The sequence below is a fragment of the Tachysurus vachellii genome, chromosome 24 (assembly GCF_030014155.1).
Source record: "Tachysurus vachellii isolate PV-2020 chromosome 24, HZAU_Pvac_v1, whole genome shotgun sequence".
NCBI classification, from domain to species: domain Eukaryota; kingdom Metazoa; phylum Chordata; class Actinopteri; order Siluriformes; family Bagridae; genus Tachysurus; species Tachysurus vachellii.
The window spans coordinates 6,740,321-6,761,552 of record NC_083483.1 but is presented as its reverse complement, the minus strand read 5'-3'; the positions used below and the strand labels follow the sequence as shown (position 1 = coordinate 6,761,552).

Sequence of the window (21,232 nt, the reverse complement as noted above, 5' to 3'; positions counted from 1 at the left end):
ACTGCTGGATATTTTCATTTTACAGACTCTAAAACCAAGGTTTTAATCGCAGTATCTACAGTAATGCTGTACACAATACGGCCGAAAGGTTGCGGACACCTGACCTTCACTTCCATATGTATGCCTTCCCCAAACACTTGCAATGTATTTGGAAGCACACATTTATCTAAGATGTCTTTGTTTGCATTAGAGTTACTGTTTCCATTCACTGTAACTAACAGAGTCAGAGTTCCATGAAGATATGGATTGCTAAGTTTGGCTGTACAGAAGCCGGGATCTCTACCTCACTGAACACTTTTGGGATGAAATGGAATGCTGACTGCACCCCAGAACTCCTCATTGCGGACGTCCACACATCGCCGGTGCATGACCTCACTAATGCTCTTGAAACTTGGAGGTTCTAAGAAGCCTTCTTTGAGAAGTGGAGGTTATTATAAAAGGAAAAGAGTTGTGTGTGATTGTCAACTATCCACAAACTTTTGGTCATATGGTGTACTTATACTTGACCCTGAAGTATGAGTTATAATAATAATATAATAATCTTTGGTAGTTACTTATGTAATGCACTTAACTTTGGTAATTCAGTCTGTCTACAAGCATACAGATTTATATTTTCCAATTCTGTACCACTTACATTTAGCCAAACAGTAATATTTTTAATTTTATGTCATTCATCAACTTTTTACTTTGTTGTCATGTCTATTCTATTTTCCAGCTAGAAGACAACAATAAATAGCAGACTGATCTAAATAAAACTAAAAATTTGCACTGTTTATGGTTTCTTTTAGCATAATTAGTTATACAAACTCCTAAAACTCCTTTACTAAACTCCTTCGTTTTAGCGGAACAGACAATAGCAACAACACAAAACACTAGAAAAAATGTTAAATGAATGGAGACCCAAACTGCATTTCTTTTATTATTATTCAGCTAATTTCTGTGACTAAATTATGGCTATTATTAAAGAAAATAATGCACACCAATTGTTATGTTCTATCCTTTTCATGTACTATCCAATAATGTTCAAGAACACATAAGCGGCTTTTCAAGGACTTTTATCACCTTGGCGATGGTCAATAATAAGGTGGAGCAAGCAAACGCAGCCAAAACGTCCCACCAGGAAGAGAGAATGGTAATGGAGCCCAGGCTTTGCGTGCAAATCAGTGAACAAAGTCCAAAGCAAAGACAGATCCTATGAGCCAGTGATTTAATATCTCTTTTCTGCCGCATGTGGTGGAAACGATGCTTTTGAAAAGACAGCAAATTCCTGGAATGTCATCAGAGGCCATGAGAAATCAGGAACAGGTGGAGGTGAACTTGGAGGTCTCACATGATACAGGAACCTTTATAGATTTTTTATTAATCAGCTGCACATGTAAAAAGTGTATTAGTTAAGGTCATTAAAAAAGTATTTTTTATTTATTAAGTTGTTTGTTTGTTTGTTTATTTCATAAATGCTACAAGTCAGGTGTGTTCTGAGTGGAATTCCAGATATCCCATCAAGATAAACAGTATTTCAAGATAAACAGTATTTCAAGATAAACAGTAAGTGGAACTGTTGAGTTGTTTTTAAACAAATTTTAAAAAATGGCCAATGCGATTTAGCTGGCTTATCTTATTGTTTGTTTGTATTTTAATTAAAATATATGATTTCTAATATGGTCTGTGTAGTTCATGGCAAGGATCAAGGATCAGAGTAAATGTCAAGTCAAGTCAAGTCAAGAAGCTTTTATTGTCATTTCAACCATATATAGCTGTTACAGTACACAGTGAAATGAGACAATGTTTCTCCAGGATTGTGGTGCTACATAAAACAAAGACAGGGCTAAGGACTTGTAAGTAGTCCTAGATACATAAAGTGTAACTGTGCAACCTGGTGCAAACAGTGCAGGGAAAAACAAACAAGACAAACAAGACAGTGCAGGACAAAAGACACTCACTCACTCACTCACTCACTCATTTTCTACCGCTTATCCGAACTACCTCGGGTCACGGGGAGCCTGTGCCTATCTCAGGTGTCATCGGGCATCAAGGCAGGATACACCCTGGACGGAGTGCCAACCCATCGCAGGGCACACACACACTCTCATTCACTCACGCAATCACACACTACAGACAATTTTCCAGAGATGCCAATCAACCTACCATGCATGTCTTTGGACCGGGGGAGGAAACCGGAGTACCCGGAGGAAACCCCCGAGGCACGGGGAGAACATGCAAACTCCACACACACAAGGTGGAGGCGGGACTCGAACCCCCAACCCTGGAGGTGTGAGGCAAACGTACTAACCACTAAGCCACCGTGCCCCCCAGGACAAAAGACAGTGCAGACAAACAGTTACAAGACAATACAAAAAAGTACAAAAAATACAATAAACAAAAGACAATAAACAGTAAACAGAAACAACACCGACCGACCAGTGTAAATACTGTATGTAAATACTGAATGTTCAAACAATATTTCGTGCAGTAATACTAGAATGAACACAGTTTCTTAGCAGCAGGTCTGCTACTGTTACTAAAGGCAGCTTTATACTGTACTATTTTTGGTCTGATTGTTTGCAAAAAAAAAAAAATTTATTAAATAATTCTTTGGCCATGACTACTGGAGATTGCCATAATCTGACATCCTCCTACCGCTTATTTAATACCATTTTGACTAAAGAGAGCTTATGATAAAGTTCTGGTCATGTCATAAACATTTAACTTACATCCTCTGCTTCGTCACTTGTCTTAAAGCCAGTAGAAGAGCAGCACAGGATGATGCAAAATTCACAGGATAACAACCAATACTGCAGAGGCAATGGCATGACTAATTGAATCATTCTACTAAACTGAAAAATATCCTTATAACCTCAAGCTCACCATTTATGGGGCTTTCCTTTATTCTACATTTACTCTATCATTAAAGGATCTTCGCTGTAGAATCTGACATGAGTTTCACAGTCAATTATAGAACTCAGCCAAGATATTATTCCATCCATCCCACACAGCGTGACACGTAGTAATCGTAAAACGCCAATGTAAATGCAGTCTAAAGCCGACTTAAGAAATAAAGAGTGTGTGCTGTAGATTTCAGCAGCCAGCTGCAGAGATCTGGCTTTTCTATAAAAATCAACCAAACACATTGAGACATTGAGACCAAACACTTCAAGCCATGGCTCAGTATCAGTTTTAAAATAAACACATTTCTACATTTCTTTTAGAATCTATACAACCTTACGGAAATCAAAGCACTGTTTATTGGTATAAGGATCAAGTAGGATTATTATTATCTCATTCATTTTTGTGGTTGCTCCAAATGTCATTTTTTTCATTGTTTTGTTCTGTATTTTTTTTTTTTTTACATTTTTGAGTTTTGTTTATGTCTTTGTTTGTTTTGTTTTACACAGAGTTCGTTTAAACGAACATATCCGACATATTCTTACTTAATAGTCACCCACAGCTCTTACAAGAAGTTGTTGTAATGAAATGATAAATCTTCTAACCTCCGTAAGGCGCTGAACACATTAAGACTTGTCTCCTCCTCGTCCTCCTCCCCCTCAGCACCCACTGTTTGTGGTCAGCCATGTGGGTTGGAGCTTACCTAAAATACTACTTGGGAAAGAGGACTCCATAACACAAGACATGCCTCTCTAAAGGAGAACAAACGCTATCAAGAAGTAGAACTCTGAAAAACAAGACGAAGACAAAGAAGAAGAAGAAGAAGAAGAAGAAGAAGAAGAAGAAGAAGAAGAAGAAGAAGAAGAAGAAGAAGAGCGATGAACGATCGAGACTTTCAACTCACCTGAAAGGAAAGGACATGGAAGCTTGTTTTATTTCTTTTTTAATTAATGACTAATTTCAGAAGAGGTAACAGAAACACGAGGAGGACGAAGAACATTTCAACCTCAGATAACCAATTTTCCTCACATCCACTTGGAGACTTTGACAAGACGGCGTTCGGATAATATATTTTATTTAATATTATATTATATTCTAAAGTGACAAATATTACATCATTTTAAAAAATATAAATATATATAAAAAAAAATGATTACATTGGAGACTAAGTCGGTATTTTGTGCGCTCGTGATGCTGCTGTTAACCTGCACAGAAGCCAAGGACCTGAACATCACGGTTGCACGGTATGCGCGCGCGCCGCCGCCCATGTGCACCGGACCCACAGAGATTCGGGACGCGTTCAAGTACATAAACGCAGCCGTGTCGTGTGTCGTGTTCGTAGCTGGGCTCGTGGGCAACTCGGCACTACTGCGTATCATCTACGCAAATGAGCGCATGCGCAACGGGCCTAACCTGCTCATCGCGAGCCTGGCGCTTGGTGACCTCGTGCACATCGTAATCGGCATCCCCGTTAACGTGTACAAGGTGAGAACAGCACTAATGGACCTGTGAGATCACTAATCACTAACCACTTACATAAGGATGTGCCTTGTACTTATTGTCGACAAGATAAGATAAGAAACGTTTATTCATTATTGTTCTTATTGATTTTTGGAAAAAAAAAAAAATAAATTGCCTCCTTGAATTTGTTAATAACTCTTTAATTATTTATGCCTGAAGATTATATAAAATATTTAATAGTGAAGAAAAAAACTAAAATAATAATAATAATAATAATAATAATAATAATAATACTAATAATAATAATAACAATAATAATAATAATGATAATATAGTATTAATATAATAATATAGCAACTTATATTCATTAATTATTTTAATTAATACCAATTACTTTTATAATAATAATAATACTAATAATAATAATATAATAATATAGTAATTTATATTCATTAGTTATATAAATTAATACCCATTGATTTTTTATTATTAATTAATTAATGATAATAACAATATTAATAATAATAATAATAATAATAATAATACTAATAACAATTGTTATTATTATTATTATTATTATTAGTATTAGTATTATTATTAATTAATTAATGATAATAACAATATTAATAATTAGTTATTAACGTATATAATTAGTAATATTAAATTATGAATCTTTTCCCCTAATCTTTGTATTTCCCTGTTTTTATGTTTTTGAATGTGCCCCAAAACACGTTTATCAAAATTGTATAATCATAATTTGTTCAATTAATATAGTTAGTTAACATGAAAGTAAGCTTGATTTGGGAATTAGATAGAAGTGAAGATAGTGAAGATCTGTTGCAGCACAACAACCCAGTTTTATCTACCTCATAAAAGCTGAGACTGCAGATAGAATTGTGGGTATTATTAACATTTTACTCTATATGTTATTGACTAATTAAATATCTTTTTTTAATTTGTTATATAACGTCAAATCTGATCAAGCAAACTGTAATTGCCTCTTTTAGCTTCTGGCTGAAGACTGGCCTTTTGGTGTTGGAGTCTGCAAACTGGTTCCTTTTGTGCAGAAGGCTTCTGTTGGCATCACAGTCTTGAGTTTGTGTGCATTAAGCATAGACAGGTACAATAATACAAATCATTCACAAATAACTTAGTATTGTTTTATTTTGAGCATGGTTGCGTCATCATTGGCCATTTGTGCATGTGATGTGTTATAAATTGTTTTTCTGTTTATTAGTTGCATGAATACTGCAGGTATTTTGACTTACCACTATTAGACATGATGTAGTATTCTCTAGTATATCCTCAGAACTACACAATGAGCAGGATATTGAGCTTGCCGATATGTCAGAGCTACCCAGTAATATATAATAATAATTTTAGTAACACAGAATGAATGAGAGGGGGCACGGTGGCTTAGTGGTTAGCATGTTCGCCTCACACCTCCAGGGTCGGGGTTCGATTCCCGCTTCCACCTTGTGTGTGTGGAGTTTGCATGTTCTCCCCGTGCCTCAGGGGGTTCCTCCGGGTACTCCGGTTTCATCCCCCGGTCTAAAGACATGCATGGTAGGTTGATTGGCATCTCTGGAAAATTATTGTTATCTCATGTTGTATAAGAAACCTGTGTCCAGTATGTTGCTTGATTGAGCGCAATTCTTTGCGACTCTACTTAATGCACAACACTTTATAAAGATAAAGCATGAAGCAGTCAGCGTAATTGTCATGCTGTGCATACACACTGTGCAGTGTAGCATTTATAAATGGTATCACATGGAAAGAAAAATGAGAAATATAAGTACAGATAAAATTATAATTTTCAGTGTGAATTTAGTGGTGTACTTTTTTGTAATCATCATCAACCTGTCTCACTCTTACAAGATACCGTGCGGTAGCATCTTGGAGCCGTATCAAAGGAATCGGAGTGCCCAGGTGCACAACCATTGAGATCATACTGATATGGTTGTTGTCCATCATTCTAGCAGTGCCTGAGATCATTGCCTTTGACATGATCACTATGGATTATAAAGGAGATCACTTGAGGATCTGCCTGCTGCATCCACTACAAAAGAGCCAGTTCATGAAGGTCAGCGTGTGTGTGTGTGTGTGTATGTGTGTGTGTGTGTGTGTGTGTGTGTGTGTGTGTGTGCACGTGTGTGTTTAATGCACAATAAACTCATTTAATAAACTTTTAATGCACAATTTTACAAATAGTTTTATAATTCATGATTTTTTTGGGGTCAAATATTATTGCTGTTTTTTTGGGTTTGTTTGTTTGTTTTTTTAGTAACAAGGTGAATTAATTTTACTATATATTTATATTATGTAAAAATAAAAAACGTATCAATTATCACTTTGATGCATATTATTAACATGGTGTTTATCTGTTCTTAGTTTTATAAGTTAGCAAAAGACTGGTGGCTCTTCAGCTTTTACTTCTGCATGCCACTGGCCTGCACCGCCATCTTCTACTCCCTCATGACCTGTGAAATGCTGCGAAGGAAGGACAGCGTGCAGATTGCTCTGAACGACCACTTGAAACACGTTGGTGTCCTCTATAACTGTTCATGACCTCTGAATCTTTGATCCTAATGTCTAAAGCTATAAAGGGGAAGTTCGATGCAACAACTCTTGCTTTATGTCTTTGAAAATATTGAGCGAGTTAAAATAAATTTCCTTCCTCTCTCCACGGCAAAAAATATGAGTCCTTGTGTGGGCAAAGCATTGTTGTCAACTGTTGTCAGTGTCAACTGAGTCAGTGTTCAGATATATTTGAGAGAGGAATCAAATAGCTGTTATAAGAAAATAATCACTGACATGAAGTGATTGATTCCAATAACAGCATCTCAAAAAATGCTTTATTCTCCTTATACTTTATTAATCAACGTTCACTTCATACTAGTAATTCATTTCTAGTTGCATACAAACAAGCTTGCATTATAGTAGCTATAAACAGCCATACTGATAATAAGACATCTTCATGGTGGAAAATTGAAAGCATCAAGGTATCAACTTTTTTTAATGTCATAAAGTTGTTACTCTCTCACTCTCTCACTCACTCACTCATTCATTTTCTACCGCTTATCCGAACTACCTCGGGTCACGGGGAGCCTGTGCCTATCTCAGGCGTCATCGGGCATCAAGGCAGGATACACCCTGGACGGAGTGCCAACCCATCACAGGGCACACACACACACTCTCATTCACTCACACAATCACACACTACGGACACTTTTCCAGAGATGCCAATCAACCTACCATGCATGTCTTTGGACCGGGGGAGGAAACCGGAGTGCCCGGAGGAAACCCCCGAGGCACGGGGAGAACATGCAAACTCCACACACACAAGGCGGAGGTGGGAATCGAACCCCCAACCCTGGAGGTGTGAGGCGAACGTGCTAACCACTAAGCCACCGTGACCCCTGAAGTTGTTACTATAGAATAAAAAAAAAACCTTGCAGCTAAATTTATTATCGGAGCCTCTGTTCCAGAAATTAATTAACACCGTAACAAAATCCAACAGTGCTGTAGTATAATATTACGGAAAATAGTGTAACGTTAGTATATTATGTGTATAATGTCTCATAAACTCATTTTTCTGTGTTTTCGCCCCCTCTGATCTCGCCTGCCTGAGCTAGTCACGCTCTTTATGTAGCCGATATTCTTGTGTTTGTGAAGTTTTTTGGCATATAGCACACTTTGATAAATTGTCAGTTAATGGAGAGAATGGAGTGAGATAGCTTCAAATGATCATCCATTTCCCAGCTCTCTATATACGAGAAAAGCACTGGTTCATTAACTCGTCTCATGCGTCTGTGTGTTTCTCCGCATGCTCCTGTGGGAGCGAGAAGCTCAGGGAAACGGCAGGAGAAGCAGTTATTATGTTACCCGTTAGTGAGCTGAAAAACATAATCTGCTTTTTCTCAGCATTAGGTCTACTTTTAGTTTAAAGGTACCACAAAAAAATTCTCTGAGGTACAGACTAATTCTCAAAGGGAAACATATTGTTATGGAGTCACTCATGTCTGTGCTTGTTTATATGGTGAAAGTTATTTTACATTGAAAACTTCGATATCAGAATGTGGTGTTTTCTACCGTAGAGACGTGAGGTGGCCAAGACCGTGTTCTGCTTGGTGTTGGTCTTTGCTCTGTGCTGGTTGCCTCTGCACATGAGCCGCATTCTCAAGCTCACCCTTTATAATGAGGACGATCCAAACCGCTGTGAGCTTCTGAGGTAAACCACAAATACACACACACACACACAAACACACACACACCAGTTGATATGATTTGAATTACATTGGTTTTTAAAGAGGTTCATATAGCAGCAGAGCAGCTCCAGACACACATTTATGAAAAGCCTGGAAAACACTTCCATGAATTGATTTTTTGCAATAAATCTGGGAAATGTTTGTTCAGATTTTCTTATTGCCAATGTAAAACATTCATGGAAATCTTTATATAGAAAAATACTTGTATGTATATAAATTATACGGTTCTCTATTTTATCAAAGTGTGTATGGTGTGTTTTCTCCAGCTTCTTCCTGGTCCTTGATTACATTGGGATCAACATGGCTTCAGTGAACTCATGCATCAACCCTATAGCTTTATATATGGTCAGCAAACGGTTTAAAAGCTGTTTCAAGGTAAGAAAACTCATTCCTTTATATATACATCCTTGATTCACACCTAGGGGTAACTTATACAAGCCAATCCACGTACTAGCCTTGTTTTAGTGGTTGGAATAAACTATTTTCATTCGTCGCTATCGGGAGGAATCCTCGTATCTCCAAAACCGTTATTTTTCAGGAAATTAAAAAAACGCCGTACCTTATCTGCAGTGCACAGGGTTTAGTCCGCGTTGCAGTGGATTGTCTTGCGCTAAATTCCTGTCCTCAGACGAGCACCAGAACTAGCGGGGGTCAAGATTTTTTTTTCTTTGAGCCCAGTGTTTTGAAGACATTTACCTCAGAAGACGTGTTGATTCGTTGCGACTCTTCTTGAGGAGAAATATGCCGCGAATCTCTCCCGCGGAGTGAGGAAGAGGTTTACAGTTGAAGTGTCCAATGGAGTTATGAGATTTGCGCTCAAGCTATTTTCAAGACTTTAGATTGGTTAATAACTTGTAAAAATAACAGACCCACATGGGGACTGACCAATAGCATCGATATGTGAAAAAATATGAAATTGACAAAATTTGGACATACGAGGTTTCCGCCCGACAGCGACGATATAATAGCTTTTCCATTATATATACACTGAGTATATACAGTAAGTACACCATACGGCCAAAGGAATATAGACACCTGGCTTACACAGCGTATGTGATTTTCGAACATCCCATTTTAGATTAATCTCCTAACTTCGGGCTTTCCACTTGATTTTGGAGCAAAGCTGTGTGGATTTGTATTCACTCAGCTACAAGAACATTAGTGAGATTTAACACTCTTCCTCTTCAGCTTTGTGCAACAGGTTTGTGCCTCTCTGGGAAACTATAATGCTACAACATACAAAGACATTTTATAAAATTATTTGAGGGGATGTGGTATTTTAGTAGTTGATAGAATAGAATAGAATAGTATAGAATAGAATAGAATAGAATAGAAGCCTTTATTTTGTCACATACAGTACACATTACAGCACACTCAAATTCAATTCAATTCAATTCAAGTTTATTTGTATAGCGCTTTTTATAATGGACATTGTCTCAAAGCAGCTTTACAGAACATAAACATAGAACAGAAGATAAACATAAGGAGTAGTATAAAGAATTAATATAATAAAAATTCAAAATATATATAGTTCACAGTATGTATGTATGTATGTATGTATGTATGTATGTATGTATGTATGTATGTATGTATGTATATGTATTTATCCCCAATGAGCAAGTCTGAGGTGACTCAGGCAGCAGTGGCAAGGAAAAGCTCCCTTAGATTGGTAAAGGAAGAAACCTTGAGAGGAACCAGACTCAAAGGGGAACCCATCCTCATATGGGTGACGCTAGATGGTGTGATTACAAATATACAGTCAGACAAGTGTTGTACTGGTGTAGGGATCACCATATCTTTCCAATTCTTTCCATATCATATCCCAACTTTGAAAGTTGGGGTCAGAGCACAGGGTCAGCCATGATACAGCACCACTAGAGCAGTGAGGGGTTAAGGGCCTTGTTCAAGTGCCCAACAGTGGCAGCTTGGCAGTGCTGGGACTTAAACCCTGACTACATATAGGAAGGTTGTGAGTTTAAATCCCAGGCCAACCAACCTGCCAACCTGGGCCGCGGAGCAAGGACCTAAACCCTTAATTGCACAGTTGTTTAAAATGATATAATCATATAAATTGCTCAGGATTTAGAGCATTTGCAATAATGCAGTAAATATTTGCTTCCAGCTTTGTGGTGTCAACAAACCTTTGGCCATATGTATAGTGTATCAAGTAAGCGATCAAAAAAGTAGGTGACAAAATAAAATCAAACAAAGTTTCAGTGTCCTCTTACTTGTGTCTTATCTATTGTGACAGAACTGATGTCCAAGTTTCAACTTTTTTTTTTATTTTGTTCCCAGTCTTGCTTGTGTTGTTGGTGTTTGCCTCCTGAGGTGCTAGCAGTGGATGAACAGCCGTCCTGCATGAAGCTCAAATCGGCAGATCGCGGGTCAGAACAGAGCAGCAGCCGAGCCACAAACAAGTACACTTCGGTTTAAGTGCTGAACCGACGGCAATTCTGTACATGCAAAGAATATTATTTGTAATTCACACTTGATGACTTTCAATCGCTGCTTAGAAGCGTACGTCGTCGTGCCACTGACAGCACGTGGAATGATTTCGTCTTGTCTAATGGTCAAAGCACATTTATAGAGCTGAGAACAGCATTTAAAATATTAACTATTTGCATATAAAAATGACAAAATAAAATCTAATTCATATGGAGTAAATCAAATGAAACACACCATGTTGTTACAATCACCATGATGCTGACTTGCTCTCATGATCCGCCAAAGCGTTCATATACTACAGCTTCTGTCACTGTTTTCTTGAAAGATGGCTTGAAAATCCCAGATGAGGATGGAATGATCTTTAGTATTGTCATCTGAACAAATCATAACAACACTGAACCCACACAGGATTCAGTGACTGTGCTGTTATGAATATGAATATGATGATGTCACAAATTAGTAGTATTTGTAGGTAAAGTGATAGAACATCATAGGGTGTGCCGTTCTAGAAAAATAATCAACGACAGGCTTGAAGTGGAGCCAATGTAAAATTGATTATTTCCCAATAACACCACATCATGAAGTGGATTATTTCTATTATACCACAGCAAACTTGCCAACCATTACACAGCCCTTCCAGGATTTCGCGATTTTTTATAATTTTTTTAATTAATTCATTTTATTTCAAACGCTTCATTTGTTTTATTCATTCGTAGTGAAATATTATGTACATTTTATGGAATGTTGATGAAAAACCTTTGTATCTATAAGACCTTATAACAGTATATAAGGTAAAGAATATCTTATATAAGGTAAAGAATGTTACATCCAAACCACAAATCTTTCTGTTGTGAGGTCTTTACGGCTTTACTGTTTCTGTCTGTTACAAAGCGCTGACACTGAAAAAAAAAGTAAAAAAAAGAAAAGATCTGGGTGTCCATTATAGTTCTAGTGTAAGTTGTAACTTTACAAATGATAGCATACTAGTTGTTAATGAGGGTATTGATATACAGTAAAGATTGCAGCTAGTGTCATAACTGCTGTTCTACAAAAAGGTCCTTATTTATAATTAGAAATATAGATATATTTAAATCTTCTGACCAATCGTATTCAATAACAGTTATATAATATTCAACCTGTAGGTTCCTATAGGACTATTTCTTATATCTTATACATCATCTCATACATTAGAATTTTCATATTCAAAGCTTTGTGTGTGAAATATTTCATGTTTTAATATGTTATTATTTAATCTCTTACTTTAGTATCGCATATGTAAATGGCCACTGTGATATTTTTGTTATTACTTCATTTTTTTCAGGAATGTTATGTATTTTGAAGTTTGATATGATATTATATAGGTTATTGGTGTTACTTAGCAATTCTAAGTGTCCATCATGTTTGCTTCGCATCTCTGGGGTTGGTTTGATCTCCTTGTGAGTCAGGGGATTCCTCCGGCTCTGTTTCCTCTCCCAGTCTAAAGACATGAGTTGTTATTGTCTGTTGTGTATAAACAAGTTGTGAGTGTGTGTAATTGTGGCCTGTAATTGTGAGTGTGCGTAAATGTGTTGACACCACTGCGATAGATTCCAGGGTTCCTTGTATTTGAATTAAATGGAAGCCTTTATTATCGCCACATATAAATTACAGCACGGTGGAATTCTTTTCTTCGCATATTCCAGCTGATTAGGTTGGGATCGGAGCACAGGGGCAGCTATGATACAGCGTCCCTGGAGCGGAAAGGGTTAAGGGCCTTGCTCAAGGGCCCAACAGTGGCAGCTTGTCAGTGCTGGGGCTTGAACCCCTATCCTTAACCACTTAAGCCACCACTGCCCCTGTAACCCTTAAAGGATAAGTGGTACAGAAAATGGATGGATGGGTGGGTGGATGGATGGATGGATGGATGGATGGATGGATGGATGGATGGATGGATGGATGGATGGATGGATAGGGTATTATCTGATCTTAACCACACACACACACACACACACACACACACACACACACACACACACACACATATATATATATATATATATATATATGTGTGTGTGTGTGTGTGGTTAAGATCAGATAATACCCTATCCATCCATCCATCCATCCATATATATATAAAATCAAGTGTATACACATTTTATTTGTAAACAGGCATTTTGTAACAGTCACACGTGACATATTTGCTATGACACAAACTTAATTTTATTGTTAGCATGTGGAATACTTTAATCTTTAACCTGTAGCTGGCACTGATTTTGAGTAAACACATGACAGATCTGGGTCAGACACAAAAGTATCAGCAGGTGGCTCAATGTTGGCAAAGCTCACTTCATCTCTGCTGATGAAAACCGAGCCTGAACCCATAGCTTGATTTCCGTGTTTACTTCTGGACCAAAATAAACTTTTGTAATTTAGTTTTCCAGCTTTGCAAAGCTGCTTCTGAGAGAATAGTGTAGTGACTGTTTTTTTGTCAAGCCTTCAAACTAAACTTTGAAATGATTTCAACATTCTGCCTTTGTTTATATGTATAGAAAGAATCTGAAGCGAATAGTCTGATGTACAATTGGGTTACGACTAGAATACGCACACATGCAGCCAATTTGGGATTCGACAGAATTGTTTTAACAAAATGGTGTTTTCTTTGTCATGTTTTTATTGCCTTTGTCTATTCAGAGGTCACACGGTTTACAGAGGAAGCAGTTCGCATCATGTGAGAGAGAAAGGAAGGCCTGAACTGCCACTTCTTATGACTCCTTCCTTTAACTCTCTGGTCACACACAGCACTGTGAAAGCTGTGAAATCTCACTTGGATACTTTTGTCCTCCCTCAGGGGCTGTGAAATTGGCATCAGTGGTGCTACTGATCAGCTGCAGTCTCCCTTCATGGTCCTTGTTAAATCAGAACGGCCAAAGGCCCTTAAATGACCAAGTAGATTACTTTCCACGTGCATTGCACCATGGATGTAGCAAGAGACACAAAGAAAGGTTCACACGGTAAAACGGTGTAATACATTTACATTTAGGTCCAAAAGTCTGAATTTACTATTAAATAAATGTTTATTTTGTTACATAGAAAATGTTGTGAAATTATATTTCTTTGTTATAAAACATGTAAAACAAAAAAATGCAAAATAAAATCCAAAATTTATCGTTATTTTGTCTGTTGTTATGCTTCACTGATCATTGGATTTAACATCAATACATTCAACGTATATAAAAAAATTTGTTTCAGCCACTGAGATGCAGAAACAATTAATTCTACACTACAAAAAATGTAAGATGCATGCATGATATATATCTCAATAATCAAATGAGGAAACACAAGCGAAGCTATATATCAAGCAGAGGACAATACACGTTGTATTACGCATGCATCCGCAGCAAACTCCATTTCCCAGCATACACTATGGCCTATAAACTTGAATACCACAGGACTACACTTTCCATACTCATCACGTTATGTTCTCACATTTACCAGACTTTTTCACCCTCTATTATTCATACCTGTTCACACACACACACACACACACACACACACACACACACACACACACACAGACTATTATATGAATGAGATATTCCACAGTGTTTACCTGTTCATACTAAGTCTTTTTTAGTTTTTGATCTCTCACTTTTTGGTTATTGACTGAATTTGTCTGTATGATTGGCTGTCCAGTTAAGTGTTCATGGACGACGTGGGACTTTTTTTGCCGTCCGGGTGAATTGTGGTTGGAATTTCATTCCGCCACTGAGAGAAAGTCAGTTTCAGGAGATTCCTTGCTGTGTAGGCACTACAACGTATCAGTCGTCACTAGACGCAGGTTGCATGAGGGAACATGAACCTCTAGGAGAGTGGTAAAGGAGAACAGTGCTGTTCCAGGCAATCTGAATGATTCTAGATCGTGACGTACAGTGATGTGATGTTGATTTAAAAACTTGCGATGTTCAGCTTCTTCTTAATGCTGTATGTCGTTACATTAAGTTAAAAAAGAAATTAAAGAACAGAAAAGAAAAGAAAAGTAAAGAAAAGAAAAGAACGGAAAAGGAAAGAAAAGAAAAACGCTACTGCACTAAAAGAAAAACAAAAAGCAAAGAAAAGAAAAGAAAAAGAAAGAAAGAAAGAAAGAAAGAAAGAAAGAAAGAAAGAAAGAAAGAAAGAAAGAAAGAAAGGAAAAGGAAAGAAAAACACTAACGCGCTAAAAACCCTAAGAAAAGAAAAGAAAGAAAGGAAAAGGGAAGAAAAACACTAATGCGCTAAAAAAACTAAGAAAAGAAAAGAAAAGAAAAGAAAAGAAAAGAAAAGAACGGAAAAGGAAAGGAAAAAAACGCTTATGCACTAAAAGAAAAAAGAAAAGAAAAGAAAAGAAAAGAAAAGAAAAGAAAAGAAAAGAAAAGAAAAACACTAATGTGCTAAAAAACACTAAGAAAAGAAAAGAAAAGAAAAGAAAAGAAAAGAAAAGAAAAGAAAAGAAAAGAAAGAAAGGAAAAGGAAAGAAAAACACTAATGCTCTAAGAAAAGAAAAGAAAAGAAAAGATAAGAAAAGAAAAGAAAAGGAAAGAAAAACACTAATGTGCTAAAAAACACTAAGAAAAGAAAAGAAAAGAAAGAAAGGAAAAGGAAAGAAAAACACTAATGCTCTAAGAAAAGAAAAGAAAAGAAAAGTAAAGAAAAGAAAAGAAAAGAAAAGACACCAGTGCAAAAGCACATCATCAGTGTAATCCTTGTTTATTTCATCCAGTCATCTTTTGTCTTAAGCTGATAATAGGCTTGTAATTCACTGTAATGATAACTGAATACAAATACATTATTCAGGTTGAACAGATAATGCATCCTAAATGAATAAAAATACATAAACCATCAGGTAAGTTTGCCAAAACTGTTTCACATGAGCAGAAGGTTTTTACGTCTGGCTCGTTGCCACATCGAGCACAAGATGCGGTATTCCTCTTTTTTTCAGAGAAGCAACATAACATTCCTGATTCGCAGTAGAAATCTGTAGTATGCAGAACCTACAGCACTCTGAGCCTATCTCAGGTTTAAAGTAGAATCTAAACAATTAACTTTGTACAATTAATTATGTACAATTAACTTTTCTTATCTTTCTGGAAAGTGACAACTCCATAATCACAGCCTGATACCATTTTATTAGACGGTTACTTTCAAGTGTGAACTAAAGAACAGTTTCTTAGCATCACTGTGTTGATGTCTAGATTGCTTATTCGAGTCATGTTAGATAAAAGACTGTGTAAAATAAATGATAAAAATGTGTGAGAAATAAAAAAACACACATTTTTGGTTTGAACCCGAAAACACAAAAACAGATCCAAATATTCTGAGCACTAAATAAATACAAATACATAAAATAACACCGGGTTCAAACCCGAATATAAATCAGTCGTTGCTGGATGTTGTGTTGTTTTTTCTGTAATTATTGTGGAAAAATTTCTCGATTTTTTTTGGCTTACATCAAAATTTCAAATCTTGCAGAATTTTTGCTGCTTTTCTGCAAAAATCTACATGAATTGTGAAAATTCAAGCACAGGATTCTTCTTTTAAACTCCTACCGGTGAAGACGTAGCTGTGATTTCTTTCTTTGATACCCGTGCTCATGTTAATGGAAGAGGGCTTTGGCTGAATGAGCGTTGCGATGATGTCACGGCCCAAATACGTGGAAAATCTACTTTGTTTCCAAGCTTTTTCGACTTTGCTTGGTTTTGTGTGAAATTCTAGAGGAACTGATACGCACATTACTGTTTATAGCGTATGTCAATTAGCATTCCTTATTTAAATACGAGTCTTTTTTCTTTTCTCATTTGTCAAAAAATAATCCCAAAAATGAAATACTACAGTTCAGCTTTAAAGGAGATTCACGGAGGAGGGACGAGTGTTGCGTTCCCTGCCTTAGACTCTTTGAAGAAAACGTGAAAATAGTTGGCTTGAATTGTTATAATCGTACCCAGGATTCCATGAAGGTTTGCTGAAATTTAAGACAAAACGACGACCTAAGAATTTTCACCCACGTTCCCTCTCACTCCACGCTCACGTTCTCGAACATTGTATCCTACACTGTAAAAGATTTACTGTAGGATTTATTCACACAAATTTACAGTAAGATTTATACAGATTCTTCCTGTTACTTTTTACAGTCTATTACTGTATGATCCCAGTCATATAAAGCAAATTCTGGAAGATAAATACATATAAATGTAATTAAAGTATAAAATAAAGCATGATGCATAACACTCTTCGGTTCAATCACTCTTCAGCCTTCAGTTCAATTTAATTCAATACAAAGCTTTGTTTGGCACGTTAAACAATGTCACAAAGCAGATTTACAGAAATATATTGTCAGGACTCAGCCCGGACTCTTTGTCACGTGTCCTTGTCACGTGTCTGCCCCGCCTTTGTCTGCTCCTCCTGTTTCCACACACCTGTTTCCTATTGTAATTACTTGTCTATTTAACCGTGCCGCGTTGCCTTTTGCAGCGCGGAATCTACTGTGTTGTCCATTGTTGTCTTCGTCTGTGTCCTGTTTAGTGTCTGTTTAGTTAATAAAACCCTGTTCCGTTTTCCTATCCTGCATTTGGGTCCCGTTTTATCCCGCACACATGACATATATCATTCATTCATTCGTTCATTTTCTACCGCTTATCCGAACTACCTCGGGTCACGGGGAGCCTGTGCCTATCTCAGGCGTCATCGGGCATCAAGGCAGGATACACCCTGGACGGAGTAGAAAAATATCAATTTAATATAATATATTATATAATATATTTATAAAATTCTGTGGACAGTGGTGGCTCAGGCAGTGAAGGCTCTGGTTTGTTGATCAGAAGATCAGGGTCCAAGCTGCCACTGTTGGGCCCTTGAGCAAGGCCCTTAACCCTGACTGCTGTACCATGGCTGACCCTGTGCTCAGACCCCGACTTCCAACGTTGGGATATGTGAAGAAAGAATTTCACTGAGCTATAATGTGACAAAATAAAGGCCTCTCTTCTTCTTCTTCTTCTTCTTCTTCTTCTTCTTCTTCTTCTACTTTTTCTTCTTCTTCTTCTTCTAATATAATTAGCAAGCTAGAAGCAAGGATGATTTGAGGAAGTAAACTTGAGAGGAACCAGATTCAAAAGTGATCTCATCTTCATTTGGGTAACATCAGATAATACAATTATAAATAATTTCTCTTCTAAATCTGTGTGCCATATTGTCAGTTTTAAGCTTCCAGTTTTAACTTAAAGTCTATTTTATCAAACTGATGTTATTATCTGTTCAATGATGGAGACTTGAATGCAAACTGTTCTTAGCAATTGCGATCCGAACACTAATCCAAGGACGATGATTCACAGCCATTTTTATGGTTTCTATCTGGTTCCATCTACAGTAATCTGATGGTGATGTTCATGCTTTATATATGGGGGGTGTCCTTAGTAGCAGGGAATGATTTTTAGATGATGACAACTTCAGAAGATGAGCATCAGGATGAATCAGACAGGTCTGGAGATCGGAAGGGATCAAAATCACTGGTGTCTCAGTCAGGATTAGCTTGACAGAGACAGAGAGAGAGAGAGAGAGAGAGAGAGAGGGTGGAGTGAGAGAAGACAGATTACTAGTTACAGTATGCTCTTGTCATGTCATGGTTAAGGACAATGTACAGAGTGCAAGCAGGCACCCAGGCAAGACGAGCTTTCACAGAATAACTTAAAGTACAGTCAGAAGGCAACACAGACATGACAACACCCTGAACCAGCCACTCCACTATTAACACTGTCTGATCTGTCACTCAAAACCTCAGCTACAGAGCCATCACAACAACCAAGCAGTGTGCACTGATTCACGTCAAGGATTTACTAGCCTATAACCAGATCACCCGTTCATCAGGGTCATTCTCACCCATGGCAAAAATGTGAGATATCTCAGTATGCATTACATTTTTTGGGGTATTTCTGCTCTAAATCAATATACAGATCTAATTGCCTAATTGTTTTTCATTTAATCATGTAAAATAATAAACCAGTCTTCTGCTGTAAAATAAATACTGAACACGTTTGTGCTGCACAGTGACTTAGTAGTTTAAATGTTCATAACATACATGTTTACCACAGTTGTAGGGGTGAATCCCACCCTTAGAGAGTCTGACTCCTAACCCTAAGGTTGTGGGTTCGAGTCTCGGGCCGGCCACGACTGAGGTGCCCTTGAGCAAGGCACCGAACCCCCCCAACTGCTCCCCGGGTGCCGCAGCATAAATGGCTGCCCACTGCTCCGGGTCTGTGTTCACGGTGTGTGTGTGTTCACTGCTGTGTGTGTGCACTTTGGATGGGTTAAACGCAGAGAACGAATTCTGAGTCTGGGTCACTGTACTTAGCTGTATCTCACAACACTTTTCAGGGGTTTCCTCTTGGCACTCCGCTTTCCTCCTCCCAGATCAAAGATATGTCTATAGTGTGTGAATTGGTGTGCGAGGGTGTGTGAGATTGTGTCCTACGAAGGCTTGGCACCATGACCAGCGTGTCCCTCACCTAGTGTCTCCTGGGATAGACTCCAGGCTTTCTGCAACCCTACAGCCACATTAACCCTTTGTAGATAAGACTGAAGGTCTCTGTGCTTGTATGATACTATGACTAGGGAGGACCAGTGAAGAAAAAAAAAATTAAATATCATCATGTCATTTATATGTTTTAGAGTTTATAGTCATACTGACTATAGTCATATAGTCAGTATGACTATAAACTGTAAATGTAATTGCAATGGAATTGATACATGGTCATGGTGATTTCTTTACAGAGTTTACCTCTGTTAAAGAAAGTTCAGCAAACGGTTCAACTTGCACTAATATTTGCAGAGGGGGAGTAAAAATGGGTTCGCACATACTTCTGGGTTAGCCGTTCAAACATTTGGGAGAAAAAGAAAAACGCTGAAATAATGAAAAGCTCTGTGGTGGGAAAGAGAAAGAGAGCCAGAAAAAGGTTTAAGGAACCTGAGGAATTTTATGTGCACTCCCTATCTCTGCTTGCCAGATGAAAGAGTAGAAAGAAGAGAAATGGCATTCTCTCATTTGTTATTCAATTTTTTTTTTTCAAATCCATAAACATATATAGATAAGCCAGGTTGTTGGTTATTATAATTCAGCTTTGAAAATAAGTCTAGTTTGGGGTAGAACCGATCAGACATTTTGACTGCATTTTCATTGAAATTATTTTTAGTTGTGTTTCTAAAGTCATATACCGGAGACTGCAAAGTGCTCAGGGCACAGAGAAAGAGCTCTGAGATCAATTTCATTTTATTAAAATATCTTTAAAGGTGAAAAGGCAGTAGCTCCCTGAGGACGGAAGCAATAAGAATTTCTGCAGTATATCTGGTCTTAATAGAAAGAAGAAAAGAAAAGAAACGTCATAAAAAAAAAAAAAATTAAAAAAAAAAAAAAAAGTTTCAAAAAAAATCAGTACCTGAATAATTGTTTTTTTTTTTTTTTTTTTTTTTTTTTTTTTTTTTTACAAAATTTTAAATTTTAATTCTCTAAAAAAAATAACAGCAAAGGAATGTACTGCACTGTATTAGTAAAGTATATTTGATTGAAATGATGAAGATTAGCATCATCTGTAAGATTTCTCAGATAAATAAATGCTTAAAGCAACAAAATCAATGCCAACAGCTTCGACATGAACACAAAAATATTTTAGGATTAAGAAGGTTGTGGCAGAGGATGTTTTACACACACACACAAAGAAAAAAAAAACACCAACAACAACAACAATATTTTAAAAGAATTATGAGCAGCTATGGGTTATCTGGGATAATTGGAATCAGGTGGGAAAACAAATGATAAATAGGCCCTGCTTTTCTTGTGACAGCTCTCATGCATAATATGCAACAAATAAATATATTATTTCTGCATAAATAACGTGAGTTCTCCACTGATACAGGTCTGCATTTAATATTTTTTTCCCTTCTGTCAGGAAAAAAAAAGGTGTTAGACGACAGATTGTGAGAGACAGAATCAAACCATTTACAGATGGATGGAAGGGGATCAAATCAAAACAAGCCTCTGGATTTTTTTTTTTTTTTTTTCATATATTGGCTTGATTTACACACATGGCACACAAGTTCTATTCATCCGCTTCATCGGCAGCCACCGAGGGCTACGGTAAATGAAAAATTAAATCATTTCAGAATGACTTGATACA

The 21,232-nt window shown here is 37.1% G+C and overlaps 2 protein-coding genes across 2 annotated transcripts; both read left to right on the top strand.

Moving 5' to 3' along the window:
* The first annotated feature begins 3,637 nt into the window (after window positions 1–3,637).
* On the top strand, window positions 3,638–12,049 carry ednrba (endothelin receptor Ba). The gene is made up of 7 exons (XM_060860302.1): window positions 3,638–4,368; window positions 5,352–5,464; window positions 6,223–6,427; window positions 6,736–6,885; window positions 8,442–8,575; window positions 8,879–8,987; window positions 10,908–12,049. Exons 1-7 carry the CDS (start codon window positions 4,033–4,035, stop codon window positions 11,043–11,045), a joined length of 1,185 nt encoding a protein of 394 aa, XP_060716285.1. The 5' UTR covers window positions 3,638–4,032; the 3' UTR covers window positions 11,046–12,049.
* A 3,022-nt stretch (window positions 12,050–15,071) lies between these two features.
* LOC132839448 (uncharacterized) lies at window positions 15,072–20,469 on the top strand (the record flags this gene model as incomplete). The annotated part of the gene is given in 3 exon segments (XM_060860420.1): window positions 15,072–15,308; window positions 15,310–15,755; window positions 20,421–20,469. Coding segments are annotated over 3 exon segments (732 nt in total), but the record flags the coding sequence as incomplete, so codon positions are not given.
* Between the last annotated feature and the right edge of the window lie 763 nt (window positions 20,470–21,232).

What these genes read in the sequence shown, in the direction of transcription:
- ednrba (XM_060860302.1), top strand. Translation starts at nt 4,033, where the DNA reads ATGATTACATTGGAGACTAAGTCGGTATTTTGTGCGCTCGTGATGCTG. An exon ending in TGTGCATTAAGCATAGACAG is followed by an intron (nt 5,465 to 6,222) that starts GTACAATAATAC and finishes CACTCTTACAAG; the next exon opens with ATACCGTGCGGTAGCATCTT. An exon ending in AAAAGAGCCAGTTCATGAAG is followed by an intron (nt 6,428 to 6,735) that starts GTCAGCGTGTGT and finishes ATCTGTTCTTAG; the next exon opens with TTTTATAAGTTAGCAAAAGA.